Source organism: Cibotium barometz, chromosome 37 (assembly GCF_041138505.1).
Source record: "Cibotium barometz isolate CiBa-2024 chromosome 37, ASM4113850v1, whole genome shotgun sequence".
Classification (NCBI taxonomy): domain Eukaryota; kingdom Viridiplantae; phylum Streptophyta; class Polypodiopsida; order Cyatheales; family Cibotiaceae; genus Cibotium; species Cibotium barometz.
The window spans coordinates 21289542-21304097 of record NC_141082.1 but is presented as its reverse complement, the minus strand read 5'-3'; the positions used below and the strand labels follow the sequence as shown (position 1 = coordinate 21304097).

The window sequence follows — 14556 nt, the reverse complement described above, 5'->3', positions numbered from 1 at the left end:
CGAGGTTGTTCATTGTGTGTGCCCCCCTTGTCCACATTGCACTTTCGAAGGTTGTCCGAGGATGTTTGTTATGTGTGCCCCCTTGTCCACATTGCATAATTTTCCTTATAACCATGACCTGGCACAAGTGGTAGGCCGTCGATTACGCCCACGATGGTGGGAAAACGGTAACAAGTAGATACTTATTTTGGAGGAATGAAGGCTCACAACACACACAATGCTTCTTGTACTTCGGATGTGCATGAATCATGCCTTAAAGAACCCCGTCCAAGCAAAAAAGAAATTGTCAACTAGATGTGTGTGTCATGCCTTAAGGACCCCGCCCAAGGAAAAAAGAAATTCCATGTCCATAGGAAAATTTTCACTGGGACACCTAGCCCCATGACCTAGCACAAGTGGTTGGCCAACTACATCCACATCAGTGTGAAAATGGTAAAGGGTAGATATTTATTTTGCATGAAGGAAGACTCACCACGCAAGCGGTGTTTGTTGTCCTCTGGATGTGCCTTAGGGCCTATAAAGACTCGTGCGAGAGGGCTATCCAACGTGTGACCCATTGACATCGGTGTCTCAGAAGACCCTTTGACAAGAGGGAGATGGTTATAGTTTTCATTGCCCGCCTTTGAAAGATAGCATAAAAATGAAGACTTGGAAAGGGTTGAATGGTAAAAGGGAGATCATGCACAAAGTCTAGCTCTTTGGCTATGGCGGATGATCGTCGTCTCCCTGTTTACGGTTAGCATATTGCCCCTCTCCGAATAGACTATTTTCTTCTGCTCCTGCACAGGCCAGAAAATATCGAAATCACAGTTTGCCACTGTCGCCTTTTTGCTGACAGTTGATTGCTGGAGCGAGATCGGCAATGCGAACTGGGATCTCGCCTTCTCTCTGCTAGATCGTCCCATAAGCTTCTTCCGCAGCAGAGATTTCCGTTCTCAGAAGTCATCGCTAGCAGCACTGTCCAGCGCCATGTCTGCAGAGGCCGTTCTTGAAGTCGCCGTATATATGCACAGATTTCACAATCTCGACCTCTTCCAGCAAGGGTATGTCTGTCATCTTTCATCTTATGAAAGAAATTAGCTGAGATTTTAAAGGTTGAACTTCACTACATTGCTCAGAAATCTTTGTAGGGTTTTGGAACAGGATGTCGATACATTTCTTAGAAAGCATTATATTGCACGGGAAGGCTTCCTTTGAGCTTCCTCCCCCCCGCCCCCCCCTCTTAGAGACTTACTTTCAGCTTCACTTGCTCTGCACTTCTTGTTGAGAAGAAGCTCAGTTTTTCAAGGTCGATTTGCTGGGAACTTTTGATGCAATTAGTATCGGATCGATGTCGCTACAGTGCTCAGAAAGCATGATAGGGTTTTTGTCGCAGGATGTTGCTTCATTGCTCTGAACCATTTCAGGGTTTTCTGATGCTCGGCCTGCATTTTATGGCTTCGCTTCATTGCTGAGGAAGACTCCCCCCCCCCATTTAGAGACTTGCTTTCAGCTTCACGTTTCTTTGCACCTCTTGTGAAGAAAAATCTTAAGTTGGTTTGCTGGGAACTTTTTATGCAGTTGGTATCAGATCAAAGTCACTTCCAATTGGGAAGGATCACAGGACATGCCGGGGGTCCCATCTCGTGTTGTACAATATGAAGGTAATGACTGTAATGCCTGCATTTAAAAGCACTTTTAGTCTTTTCCAATCTAGTATGCTACATTGATCTGTTAGTAACAGTGTGAACAATGTCTGTACGTACAATCTTCAGGAAAATTTAATAATAGAATGGTTTTAAACAAGTAATTATTCAGAGCAAAAGCTTTAATTTTTAGTCTCCTTTGTTATTGTAGAACATATATCATACTACAAATCCTAGTTGGATTTTATGTTTATCATAGGGTGGTTGGAACTTTTGAAATGAGAACAAGAATTCAAGCAATATCCACTCTCAAAAACGCAATGCAACACACATTGTTCCACATTGATGACAGTCCAAACAAGTTCTGGAAGACACGACTGCTCATGATATAAACACCTATGATGGGATATGTTGTTGGGACAATTCTAGACTCAAGTGGTGGCAGTTTCTTTCACGGCTCACGTTTGAGATTTGACTATTTGCTTGGCAAAGAGAACGTGGTAGTAGATGCTCCTAGTTGGAGGTTGCAACAAAGAGTGGCTACGGTGGAGTTATTGTGCTAGTGCAGGGAGGCGAGGATGTCTTTACACCGAGGTATGGCGGCGAGGCCCCTATTTTGGTGAAGTTAATGTGACTTTTGTTTTGCCACACATGAAGCAATATGTGCATCAACACGTTAAGGTTTGTCATAAATCATGGTGGCTTCGGAGGCTCAAAGCAAAGGATCAAATCCATTGATGTTGATTAACAAAAAATGTTAGCTGATAATCAAGAAAGCTCCAAGAGGTTGGTATGATACAATACATGCTCATTTGACCAGCCAGGGTTATTTGAATAGTCCAACTGAAATCACCTTGTATGTGAAGAAAACTAGTGCCAATATTCTCATAGTCATCTTGTATGTAGATGACATGCTCATAACACGGACTTGTGAAGAAGAAATTTCAGATTTCAAGGCTTATGTGAAAGCTGAGTTTGATAAGTCAGATTTGGGGCCTTTACACTACTATCTTGGCATTCAGTTTATGCACAGAGATAATGGCATTGTTATGCGGCAAACTAAGTATGTAAGAGTTTGCTGAAAAGGTTTCACATGGAAGAGTGCAACTACTCCAGTAGAACCGGGTTTACGGCTCAACATGCACGACATTTGTGAACCATTTGAAGCTGGCATTTACAGCTAGGCAGTGGATGTCTCATTTACTTGTGTAACACGAGGCCTGGCATAGCTTTTGGGGTGTCTTTGTTGAGAAAATTCATGCACAGCCCATGCACAAAGCATTGGCAAGCAGTGAAACGCATTTTTCATTATCTACAGGGTACCTTGGATCTTGGTTTGTTTTATCCCGAGGGGGCAGCTTGTAGCTTTATGCATACAATGATTGAAACTGGGTTGGTGATTATGATACCATGCAATTCACTAGTGGGATTTGTTTTTTTCTTGGTAGTCCATGCATATCTTGGTTTAGTATAAAGCAACCCATTGGTGTCACATCTACCTGCGAGATTGAGTACATTGCAACCTTCATTGCTATGGTAGATTGTGTATGGCTGAGGAGATTATTGGCTTATCTTCGTGAGTATCAGCAGACACCCACTACTATTCTCACTGATAGCCAGAGTGCTATGGTGGCCATGGCATGAAATCCCATGTTTCATGCATGTACCAAGCACATTGAGATCCATTATCATTATATCAGAGATAGATTACATGTAGGGAAGATCAATTTATCTTACTGTCTTACACAAGATAATGTTGTAGATCTATTTGCGAAGGTTTTACCTCAAGAGAAGTTTGAAGCTTTCTTAAAAGCTTTAGGCTTGCTCTCATACAGTGAGTGATTTGTGTCCTTGTACAGGTTCACACTTACACTACAGGGGGGATTTGAAGGCAAATGCACACTTATGGTAGTGCTACGTATGAACAGGACCTAACCAAGGGCACTATTTTCCATGTGGTTTTTTTCCTTGGATATCTAGTGTGAAAGGACACTATCTATTGCTTTGTACTTTCATATTATTATTATGGTTGGATACATGTGGATGGTTGACTCCATCATCTCCACTAATTCTCACTCTCACAAATCTATGTACTTTGTCTATCTCCATCTCTTTGTGTGGCTGTGAGCTAAAACCCTAACATTCTCTCTCTCTCTCTCTCTCTCTCTCTCTCTCTCTCTTGTGGCCTTTCAACAACCACCACGCAGGTGGTCTATAGTGCGAAGTAGACTCACCACCACTGTTAGTGAGAAAGGAACCGTGACGCCAAATCCTCAAGAAGGTCTTGCGAAGCATCCGCATATGGTTGGAGCCACCTTGAAGCTTCCTCCACTTTCCATGGAGGGTATGAATGATATCAAGCCAGATGCTCCGGATGGACTCTGTTGGTGGGGTGAGGGTACCCTTGATGGCCTCATTGCATCGAGCTCTCCAAGTGTGCCACGTAGTAATACTGCTGCAAATCTCCCATTTCTGGCTGGAGCCAGGAGTCCAATGGTCGGTGGCTGGAGTTGGCACTGGCAGTGCAGAAATACAACGATGAGAGACTTGCAAGGCAAGTCTCCCACCATCCTCCTTCTGTGACATAGCGGCCTTAGCCTCAGTGGCTCAATCAACTCGGCCCCAAGTAATTGTGTAGGAGGGGGCCCTGTCCATAGTGAAAATGCAGAGAATTTGCTGCTTAACTTGCTAAGCCTTCGGGTAGTCCCAAAGGCAGTGCCACTGGGACTCTTATAGATGGCCACACCTTGAACAACTTGTTGGCCTACCTCCCAAGGCTAGCCAAGTGCCAACCACTAGGCTCCGATGCGCAAGCTGCCACAGCTAGACAGTGATCTTCCGTGGCACAAAACTATCCCACAGCCTCTTCCAAAATCTGAGAGGAAATGAGAAGGGAGGCCCTGAGATTGTTGTTGTTGGAGTGTCCTCGATCTCTGGCATTTGGATCTTGCGATTGAGCCGAGCGGTGTAAGCAAGAAAGGGTTGTCGGGGGCCTGCTCACTGTCATAGGGATCTTGCCAAGGTGACTGTCGAAGCGAGGAACTGGGGCCTGCTTTTGAGAAGGAAAGGCAAGGGATGATGGCCTCGGCCGGGGATGACAAAGCTGTTGCCACGGTGTCCTCATAGCAGCAATGAAACGCGTTTAAGACTTCACTGAAAGTACGAAACGTTTCGGTTTTTTTGAAACAGTTTTTATCTGCTATTAAAAAAAAAAGATTTTGGGGATTTTGAACGTTTAGAAAACGTACGGCTGAAAATTTGGGCCCTTTTTATGCTTTTGCTGCTCACGAGTAAGGTCCAAAACGTGCACACGCATTTTTGCATAAACTTTCCTGCACACACACACACACACCCTTCGGGAGGGGGATTTCTACCCTGCCGGGCATTTCCATTGCGTATTGTGCTAAGCAGGTAATCAATTTAAATGTTTTTTGGGCAATTTGTGAAGCTTCCTGAGATTGGGGATTGTCAACAGGGAGCTTTTTTTTTTGTTTCTTTTGCCAGAGATGGGTCAAACTCATGATGCTGTCACACGTCTAATGAGTTTGTCAATGCCTTTGCACTAAGAGCTTTACACGTCACTTCTCTTGGAAGATATGGTGGGTCCGGGGCTGAAAAATGGAGATGCAATTTCTGTTTGTTAGTGGCTGGCAGGAGTGTAACCCGCATCAAAGCCCATTTGTCTGGCTTGAAGGGGGAGGGGATTTCTGCTTGTCCCAAGGTGCCAAAGGTTGTGCATGACAGGTTACAAGCTTGCAAGAAAATGCAAGAAGGGGTTATTGAGTAACACAGGTGGTCGAGAGAATTCTCAGGCGGTGACAAAGAGGGGCAAAACATAGGTGGTCGAGAGCCAAGACTCATATGTAGGTGATGTACATGGAGGTTCGAGCTCTATGCCAGTAGCGGCTCGTAGAGGATGTGGATGACTCGTCCGATTGGGTTACAACTTAGCTTCTGGGGCATCCGATGTTGAGGATGAGGGTGAGGCTATGGAGTTGGATGATGCAGAGGAGGATGACTATGCTTCTAGAGTCTAGACTCTAGTATCTACTTGGTACTTAGTCATTCTTAGTTTCTTTACAGGTTCATTTATGGGCATGTCACATGTTGACATTGGACACTGTTGTAGCTATTAGCCCATAGCCTTCAGTTTTTTTTAAATGTATTATGTCACATGTGCCAGACTGTCAGTTGCCTCGGCTGGCCCATGTCACATTTCTGATTTTATGGATTGCTACTCTTGAGTCTTTAGACAATCTTTTTGGTTACTTGTAAGTTGAGCTATGCGGGCTGGTGAAACTTGAGTGGTAAGTTTTAACATGTCTCACACTTCAGTTTGACATATGCAAATTGCAATGTCTTGCGCTTTTATTTACAATTTTGTAAGTCTGTAAGTTCAAGTTGACATGCTGTTTGTTGAAAGTCTTATAAATTTGTGTAAAACTTGTTCAAGGTCCCTGTTTTTCGGTACTATACACCCCCCCCGCCTCCCCCCCCGGGCGGCGGTTATGAAACCTTTTTTATACTTTTGGGCCTGGCAATGAAACATTTTGAAACGCGTTTCAAAAACCTTTTTTATGAAACTCCTGGCTATTACGGTCCTCTGGAAGAGAGAAGATTAGAAGATGCCGAAACTTGCCACAGGAAAAACTGTCTGAAAGCTGCGCACACCTGACGAAGGAGAGGCTGAAAAGGAAAAAGGAAAAGGTGATGGGGGGGGGGAGCTTGAAATGGGGACAGACAGGCCAAGAGGCAAGGAGGGCGGGGCTGGCGGAGAAGATGAGATGCGAAGGTGGAACGGTTGGGCATAGAGGTGAGGCCGTGCTGGGTGGACTGGCAGGCAAGAGGGATGAACAGGAGGGGGCGAGATGGAAACGACTAATGCAAAGGTAAGCTGGGCGCAGGGCTAACTGGCGCTGGTGGGCAGGGGTAACAGGAGGGGGGCTGGGCGCTGGTGGGCAAGGCTAACGGAAGGGGGGAGAGATGAAGAGGCGCTGCAAGGGTGTACTTCTGCATTTCCTCTAAATGTTTATATAGTTGCTACAAGATTCTCAAAGTGTATTGTTGTGCAGCACCAGATGGTACAGATGAGACTGCTGCTATATGGCAAATAAGTGACGTTGACCACAGCTTCTGCACCCGACCTTTTCGGATCAAGTATGCACGGCAGGATGTTTATCTAGCTGTGATGATATCTTTCAACTTGTCTTTAAGAGCTGTTGAGGTAATCCTATGTCTCATTAAGTCTTTTTGAAGTGCATATTCAAGGGGATTTAATGACCCTAATTGTGTATATATTATCACGCTCGATTTTTTTTCTTTGGGCCTGCCTTTATAACAGGAAGGCCTAAATAATGTATTGGAATTCTTTTAGCTTCGGTAAAAATATCAGGGATATTTAAACAAAATATTAATTTAGAATCCTCTCTCTATTTATATCTCTATTCTCCCTTTTCTCCCATTTGCTCTCGCCTTCTTCTTTTTTGTTTTTATGCTCAAAACTTTCTTTTATTTGGCCTGCCTTGGTAAAAGTAAGGCCTAAGTAATGTTTTGGAATTTCATCTGAGCATAGGATGCATATGCATCTTCTTCTTCTTTCTCTGCTTCCTTTTCTCTTCTTCTTCTTTGTTTTTGTCGTCTGCTTCTTCTTCCTCCTCTTCTCTTGTTGGTCTTCTTCTTCCTTCTCCTCTTCTTCTTCCTCCTCATCTTTCTCCTCCTTGTCTTCTTCTTCTACCACATGGTACTTGAGGATGTTCAGATGCAAATCACAGAAATTCAAATTCCACCAACAATGTTCAGGATTCAAGAATTAACCTATTTTTTGTATCCCTTGGCTGATGTAACAGCGCCTGTTGTTGAATGCTGTTACAATTAGCTTTGAACTTCTTTATGCTCCAAGTGATACAGTTGTGTAAGTGTTTCTCTTACCTGTTCTTGATGAGATGTTAGAAGTTATTTGCACACTAAGTAACAATCGGACAATGCAGGTTATCAAGCAATGCTCCCGTTGAGTACTCTACTTGTGCAAGCCATGACTTCCGTATTCCACCAAAGGCTTTATTAGGGCTGCATGCCTACTGCCCTATACATTTTGACGCATGGCACATGGTTCTCCTTGATGTAACTGTGCATTCTGTGTTGTTGAAAATGAACTCAAGCTCCTTCCTTCCAGGCAACTTGGGAAGGTATGCTTTCCTTATCACGAATTCAGTAAAGATGTCTACATTGCTTTTTAGATACAAGGAGCTTTGTGTAGTTTCAGTGGCAAACACGTCTCTAGTGCGTAAAAGTTACTGTGTATAATTTATAATGAAGGTTTTCATTGGACATGCATCGGTCTAATGTTTTGAATATCTCATTTCAGTGGAAAAAATCCAGCTGGAGATAGCACAACCTACCTAAAAGATGAAACCAGTGAGGTAGAAATCTACGTTCCCTGCTTGGAAAAGAGCCATTTTTGGAGGCTCCTGGTGTGATTCTATTTCTGATATCTGCAAGCTTTTGTCCCTGCTAGCGTATGATGTGAAGGTTCATTCCTACTTGTGTAAGTTTTGGGTGTAAAATAGACTCTTTTGGGGTTGTATGAATGAACTCATGTGTGGGCCAAGATTAATGGAATATATCCAACATCATTCAGTAGATTGAGTGGAAGCTTGATACATTGAGATTGGTCCTGATGTGCCCTATTTTGGTCAGGTCTCTGCATAGATTAAGGCATTGTGATCATGCAGTTTCTTGCATGTATTTGTTTAGACAGGTGGGACACATACATATTATTATGTTATTTTCCAGTGTATTTACTTCTGGCCTACATGTCTTTTTTTCCTCTTTTGTCATGACAATCTTGTACATATTTAGTCATTTCAGGCATTTTGCCACCTAGAGTGTGACTTTGGGTGATTCGGTGGTCAAAGCATGGGTAACGGTGGGCAGTTGTTGCACCATATTCAGCGACTCTCTTAGGAAAGCTATACCAATGAGATCTCACCCGGCTCTAGTGCTTGGAGAAATTCTTATGAGCATGGCAATTGTCACGTTTCCTGAGGCTATGTTCAAGGTAGTTCGTGACAGTTGCAAGCTATATTGAGTCCTATTGATAAAGGGGCAAGGGCATCGAGTGTGGAGGTAGAAGTAGGTGCACCCCTGTGATGGGAGATCCGCAAAGAATGTGCAGGCTGGGAACATTATGGCCAAAGTGGACATCATTGCAGCCATGGATCCAGCATAGAAGAGGTATGCAGGTTTTCTACAGCGTGTTGGACAGGTCAATGCAGCCGGCCCAGCCCCCCAAGGGATGGGCCGGCCAGGCATCTTTAAGGTCCAATATGAACATAGTATTCATTTTTGTCCTCTACTGCTGGTGGACAGGGGGAATTTGCTATAAATACCCCTTTTGATCCCTCATTTGCTGATTTAGTTTCCTCTGCGCTCGGTCCCATGAGAGCAACTGGAGGGAGCAGCAGTAAGAGTCCAGATCAAGCCAGAAATCAGCAGCAAATCAAGAACATCTTTAGTTCTTGCAAATCAGCAGTGGATTTGAGGAGAAGATCAAAAGGTTTGTCAGTTTTTGGCTTTTGGTATCTTAAGAGTACAGTGAGGTAACTGTTTCTTAAGAAATCGGCCATCTCAGCCTTTATTACATGAGGAAGCCCTGAGATGCTTCTTTCTGCCCTAAACACCATCTAGAACATGCTGATGCAAAAACACAAACAAAAGGGAGAGAGAGAGAGAGAGAGAGAGAGAGAGAGCTGGAAATTCAGTATTTCATATGGTACAAAAAGGTACATATGTCTTGCAGCCCTTGGCTGCCTCCCATGAAAAGGTAAAACACCTAAACAAATCCTAGTTCTATGACCCAGCCAACAAGGGGCTGAATGGTCACAACAATGAGCCTTGGTGCCTTTTCTAGGCTTGGGAGATCACCCATGGACCGGCCGACTGCTGGTCGACCAGGTCCAGGACATAATATTTATTTAAGCTGCAGCTGGTAGATCATCCAGCGCTGGCCGACAGCTCACCATGTCCTCCAACAGTAAACTCCTTTGCCAATTCAGCTCCACAGTCTGGTTCTGCTCGTCTTAATCTTGTTGCCTCTTCAGGACTAGCTTTGAGGTATGCCTGTGCATGTCGTGCACATCACATCCCCCTCTGCTAAACTTGATGACGGTATTCCAATCTGCTTCTTGGATGACTATCATCATCCCATTCCATTCCCGGAGTCCCTCTGTCATCCTTCTTACTCTGGCAACCTTTTCATTGAATACCTAGCTCGGTCTCCAAATCCACTCTAACTCTGAATGTGTGGAGTGTATGGGTGAGAGCATATCTTGATACAGTGTTCTACACCCACTATTGGGCACTGACGGCTGTGATTCATTCTCAGCCACATCCTGCCGTTATTGTGAGCTGCCCTCCTCTTCTCTTCATTATCCCATGGCCAGTGTGAGCTGCTCTTCTCTTCTCGTGCTCTTCCCTCCTCTCCACCTCAATGCATCCTAGCATAGCATTTTAAATATTGTACATTATATATATAATAATTAGACATTGTATGCTACATTGAAGCAAATATGCAGCTCCACCTCATGTATACATGAAGTGGTAGAAGCAGGTATGTTAGCTCAGATAGCGATTGCTGCCCTTGCTACTGGTTTGCACTGAGTGATGTAAAACTGCTGATTGACTTTTGTGATGTTTTATGTTGTTGCAGAATGTTATTGGATCCGAGTTTGATGCTAGAGAGATCGCACTTTGGAAGGCTCTTCATGCATCTCGCGATATCTTGAAGCATGAATTAGACTCAATGGGGTCTGCTATTAATGAGCACGTGCCTCTAAAAGTCCAGGAAAATTTGGTTGTGGCTTCCATGATGAAAAAGTTGGATCTTCGTTCATTGGACAATGGCCTTAGTGTGAATGGGGATAGAAAGGGACATCTGAATGATCAGAATTGGAGTCAGGATGTGGCTGATTCTTTGAAGGTTTGACATAGACCATACATATACTCATACAGTACATACAAAGTGCATGTGCACATACACATACATGTGTGAACACAGGCACACACATGCGTGGCCCATCAAATAAATGTTCATCCATTGTGAGTAGTTTTTTTTATTTACATCTTTTTATCTTTAATGCATGATCTGATAATGCATATATATATATATACACACACACACACACACATGTGCGCACGTGCGCACACACACACACACACACACACACACACACACACACACACATGCATGCACGCACGCACGCACGCACGCACACACAGAGGAAAATGAATTATCAAATCAGTTTGTATCTGTTGTGAGTATGTTATTCGTGTACACGTTTGATTCTTAGTGCAGGCTTTGATAATCATATGGTGGTTTGGTGTGTTCGTTTGTGTGCAGTTGAGTGAGAAATTTGAAGGTGCCGAGACACACATTAGTTTACCCTCTGTTTCCAGATTGGAGCTGTTGGAAGCCTTCCAAGCTTTGGGTGGCGATCTTGCAATACTTTGGAACACATTTCTCAAGTTTCATAGGTGAATGATACATTAGATTTTTGTGGCTGTGTATGCGCTCTACAATGTATCAACTTCTTAACTAACCATTTAGTAGATGAGATACTTGACATGCACCACTCCTCCGTTTTTTGACATGCGAAAACTGTAAGAATGTTTCAGATCGAACCGATCTTTACTGTGCGAGTATTTGAGAGGCGTATGGGCAGATGAAAGAAGCACTGAGTGGTCAATGTGGTTGATTCACTCGAAGATGGACATACTATCTAATGGTAGTAAGAAGGATTTCGAAGGAGTTTCTCATAACATGCAGCTGTTGAGCAAACCAGTAGTTAAGAAACCAGTGGAGGAGGTAAATTTGATTTTTTTCTGTTTGATTTAGTGATTGTATGCCACATGTTGTAATCTTACATTATCGTGGAACTGTGTGGGTCATCATGTATGATTTATTTGCAGGCATCTGTGCTTTCAGCTTCCCGGGCGGAGCAGCATCGTAAAACTCTGGAGCATATTAAAGTAAAGACTCCCTCTATTTTGTGTGAGGATGAGATAGCAGTTGCTTTTAAGGTCTTGTACAACCAGCTGTCTTAGGCATAGGCTAAGGCGGGTTACACAAACTTCCTAGTCCATGATGTGGGGAGGGGGTTGGATCGGCAAGATAGACTGCCCAATCAATGACAGCAGGCGGCAGTCCATGGGCATGCAGTTGGACGGCAAGGATGTCTGTCCATGGACAGTTGCGCCTGCTGATGGGCGCACTTGCGTATATTCTGCCTGATATGTGGCTTTGTCTTTCATAGATGAACAGTCGGGCGCTTCAAGATATGCAGATTTTTGGCACACCATCTCAGTTGCCCATCATTTATGTGGAAAGCCATACGGTGCCTGTCGAGAGGATTGTTTCTGATGTTGCATTGCCGAATAAACACATTGGACCTGAGACAAGTCACTTGCTCGAGAAGCCTGGAAATCTTCATACAATAGCTTCAAAGAGTCATGGAAAAGTTCTGCGTGTGGTCGTGTTTGTCCATGGTTTTCAGGTGAGTTGGGACAGTCTAGTATCACTGAGGGACAAGCTATGCAGATTTTTCTTCTGCCCCAACAATTAACTGGTTTGTTTCTCTTCCTCAGGGTCACCACTTGGATCTACAGTTGGTTCGAAACCAGTGGCTTCTGATTGATGCCAACGCAGAGTGTCTGATGTCAGAGATCAATGAAGACCGAACAACAAGTGATTTTAGAGAGCTGGGCCATAGTCTAGCTGAGGAAGTGGTTGCTTTCATGAAAACCAAATTTGGCTCCTTTCTAAAGAAGGCTAATGGCAACTGCAGACTAAGCTTTGTTGGACATTCCATGGGAAACATCATAATCAGAGCAGCTCTAAACGGTGAGCCGAAAAGAGCTTGTTTAAGGAGCTAAGTATTTAGTTACAGACATAGTACGCCCAGCAGGTGCTGGCTGGGGGGATTCGAACCCAGGTCCTCACCCTGGTAGGCGAAAAGTTAAAACCTTCACTTGGTCTGTTTTACCAGAGTCATTCCTTATGACTTTCTTGTTCACATTTTGCAGATCCTATCATGAAGCCTTTTCTTAAGTACCTTCATACATTCTTGTCGATCTCGGGCCCACATTTAGGCTTTATGTACAGCTCTAACACTCTGTTCAACTCTGGTTTGTGGCTGTTTAAGAAGCTCAAGGCTTCTCCTTGTATGCATCAGCTGTCCTTTACCGATGAAGCCAACATCCAGGACTGTTTTCTCTTCAAGCTTAGTGAGGAGAAGACATTCGATTACTTTCAAAATGTTCTGTTACTGTCATCACCTCAGGTTAGAATATTAACCCTTGTTATCATAGAATCATTTGGTCACTCTTGCTGAAACCATGGGCAACTCTTCATGGATATCATCATATCGAGATGACACTGAGCATAATGGAGGGTTTTTGGCAGGATCGATATGTGCCTTATCACTCTACTCGAATTGAGATGTGCCAGGCAGCGGCTCGAGACTCGAGAAGAGGATCTGATTATGCAACCATGCACCGAAATTGCATCGACCAGATCCTGAGGCCCTCTGTTGTGGAACGGAGTTTTATTAGATGTGATGTGAACTTCAACACGTCTTCTCAAGCTGGAACTTTGAATAATCTGATTGGTCGAACTGCACACATAGAGTTTCTTGAGACAGACGCATTTTTGAGGTTTTTGATGTGGACGTTCCCCCAATTCTTCTCATAGCAAAACACCAACTGTTAAAATTCCATTATTGGAGGGAGAGCTACCTGAGAGCTATCCTTGCCTGAGCTTGCCTCCTCGAAGCAAACGTTGGCGAAGTCGCATAAATGCTGCAGGCGAGGTATTGAGAATCCCACATTTTAAGTCATTCAACTTTACAGATTGTTTTTTTTTTTTTGAGGGGCGGGGGATAGTATTACTTAGTACACCCGGCGGTATAGGCTTCTGGGTTTTTTTACCCAGGGAGGCGAAACCCTTCACTGCCAGGCTAGACACTTGTTGACATTTAATTTCCCCTGACTTAGTCCCTTCACTACTTTTTATATTTGCAGCTCATGTTATAAGGTTGAGGGCAATGGCAATCAACTTAAGAATGGATCACATTGCATGTAGAGAAGAAGCACAGTGGCGATGTGTGGTACTCAGGTATCCTCCCTTACAGTTCACAACAGGATAGCAATGGGGCATGCCCATGTATCACAAAAGTTAATGTGCTTTGGCATACTGACCTCCAAGATCAAGAAAGCGAGTATTGTAAAGGAGCCTCTGGTCATATTCAGTGCTTGTAAATCATTTTGTAGCATATTATACACTAAAGTAAAGAATCAACCTTTTAGATCATTGTCAGTTGAAGCTCTTGCTCTCTTTTTGTGTGGGTCTATGCGTTGTATTTGGTCTTTCAGTTCATATTTAGCCCCTCTCTCTGCCACATCGGGAAATTGGAGGCAGTATACTTTTTGCAAGATGGCCGTTGGAGGTGAAAGCTCTTTTGCACTTTTTGTTGCATGGGCAGTGTGTGTGTATTCGAGTTGCCCTTGATATCTGTACATTTCAGCATATTCTTGTTGGATTCAATGTTGTCACATAGTACCCATAGTACCGAAGATTGATGGAGTCCTTAATTAAGTGCCTATGTTGGTTTGGTCCCCGAACTGTTTGTTTTGATATTGTGTTTTTTTTTTCTTGCGTTGTGCGCTATGTCATATGACGACGAGCTCTTTCATTATGTGTTGGTGCATTTAATTGTAGCTCTTTTCTTGCACGCTAAAAGATGACCATTTTGTGCCCAAAAATAAGGGTTGTCAGTGCCCAGAAAAGGCACGATAAGGGAAAAGCTAAGATACACATGGATCGTGGAAGAGCGGGAACAGCTCCAGAAGAAAATAACTACCCTCTTCTTCAGCTCTA

At 43.7% G+C, this 14556-nt stretch overlaps 1 protein-coding gene across 2 annotated transcripts; it reads left to right on the top strand.

Annotated features, from left to right (window-relative positions):
- Nucleotides 1-539: 539 nt before the first annotated feature.
- LOC147617059 (uncharacterized) lies at nt 540-13989 on the top strand. Of its 2 annotated transcripts, none has more exons than XM_086776681.1 (16): nt 540-735; nt 839-1043; nt 1561-1643; nt 6698-6849; nt 7472-7536; nt 7613-7810; nt 7990-8044; nt 10333-10602; nt 11023-11156; nt 11298-11487; nt 11592-11651; nt 11936-12175; nt 12267-12522; nt 12705-12961; nt 13084-13489; nt 13701-13989. In XM_086776681.1, the coding sequence occupies exons 1-15, from the start codon at nt 663-665 to the stop codon at nt 13369-13371; spliced, it is 2526 nt and encodes an 841-aa protein (XP_086632807.1). In that variant the 5' UTR covers nt 540-662; the 3' UTR covers nt 13372-13489; nt 13701-13989. The 2 variants fall into 2 exon arrangements, with proteins under 2 accessions (XP_086632807.1, XP_086632806.1); XM_086776680.1 differs by having other exon boundaries at nt 554-735; nt 6704-6849.
- The last annotated feature ends 567 nt before the right edge of the window (nt 13990-14556 follow it).

What these genes read in the sequence shown, in the direction of transcription:
- LOC147617059 (XM_086776681.1), top strand. Translation starts at nt 663, where the DNA reads ATGGTAAAAGGGAGATCATGCACAAAGTCTAGCTCTTTGGCTATGGCG. An exon ending in CTTCCAGGCAACTTGGGAAG is followed by an intron (nt 7,811 to 7,989) that starts GTATGCTTTCCT and finishes ATCTCATTTCAG; the next exon opens with TGGAAAAAATCCAGCTGGAG. An exon ending in ATGTGGCTGATTCTTTGAAG is followed by an intron (nt 10,603 to 11,022) that starts GTTTGACATAGA and finishes GTTTGTGTGCAG; the next exon opens with TTGAGTGAGAAATTTGAAGG.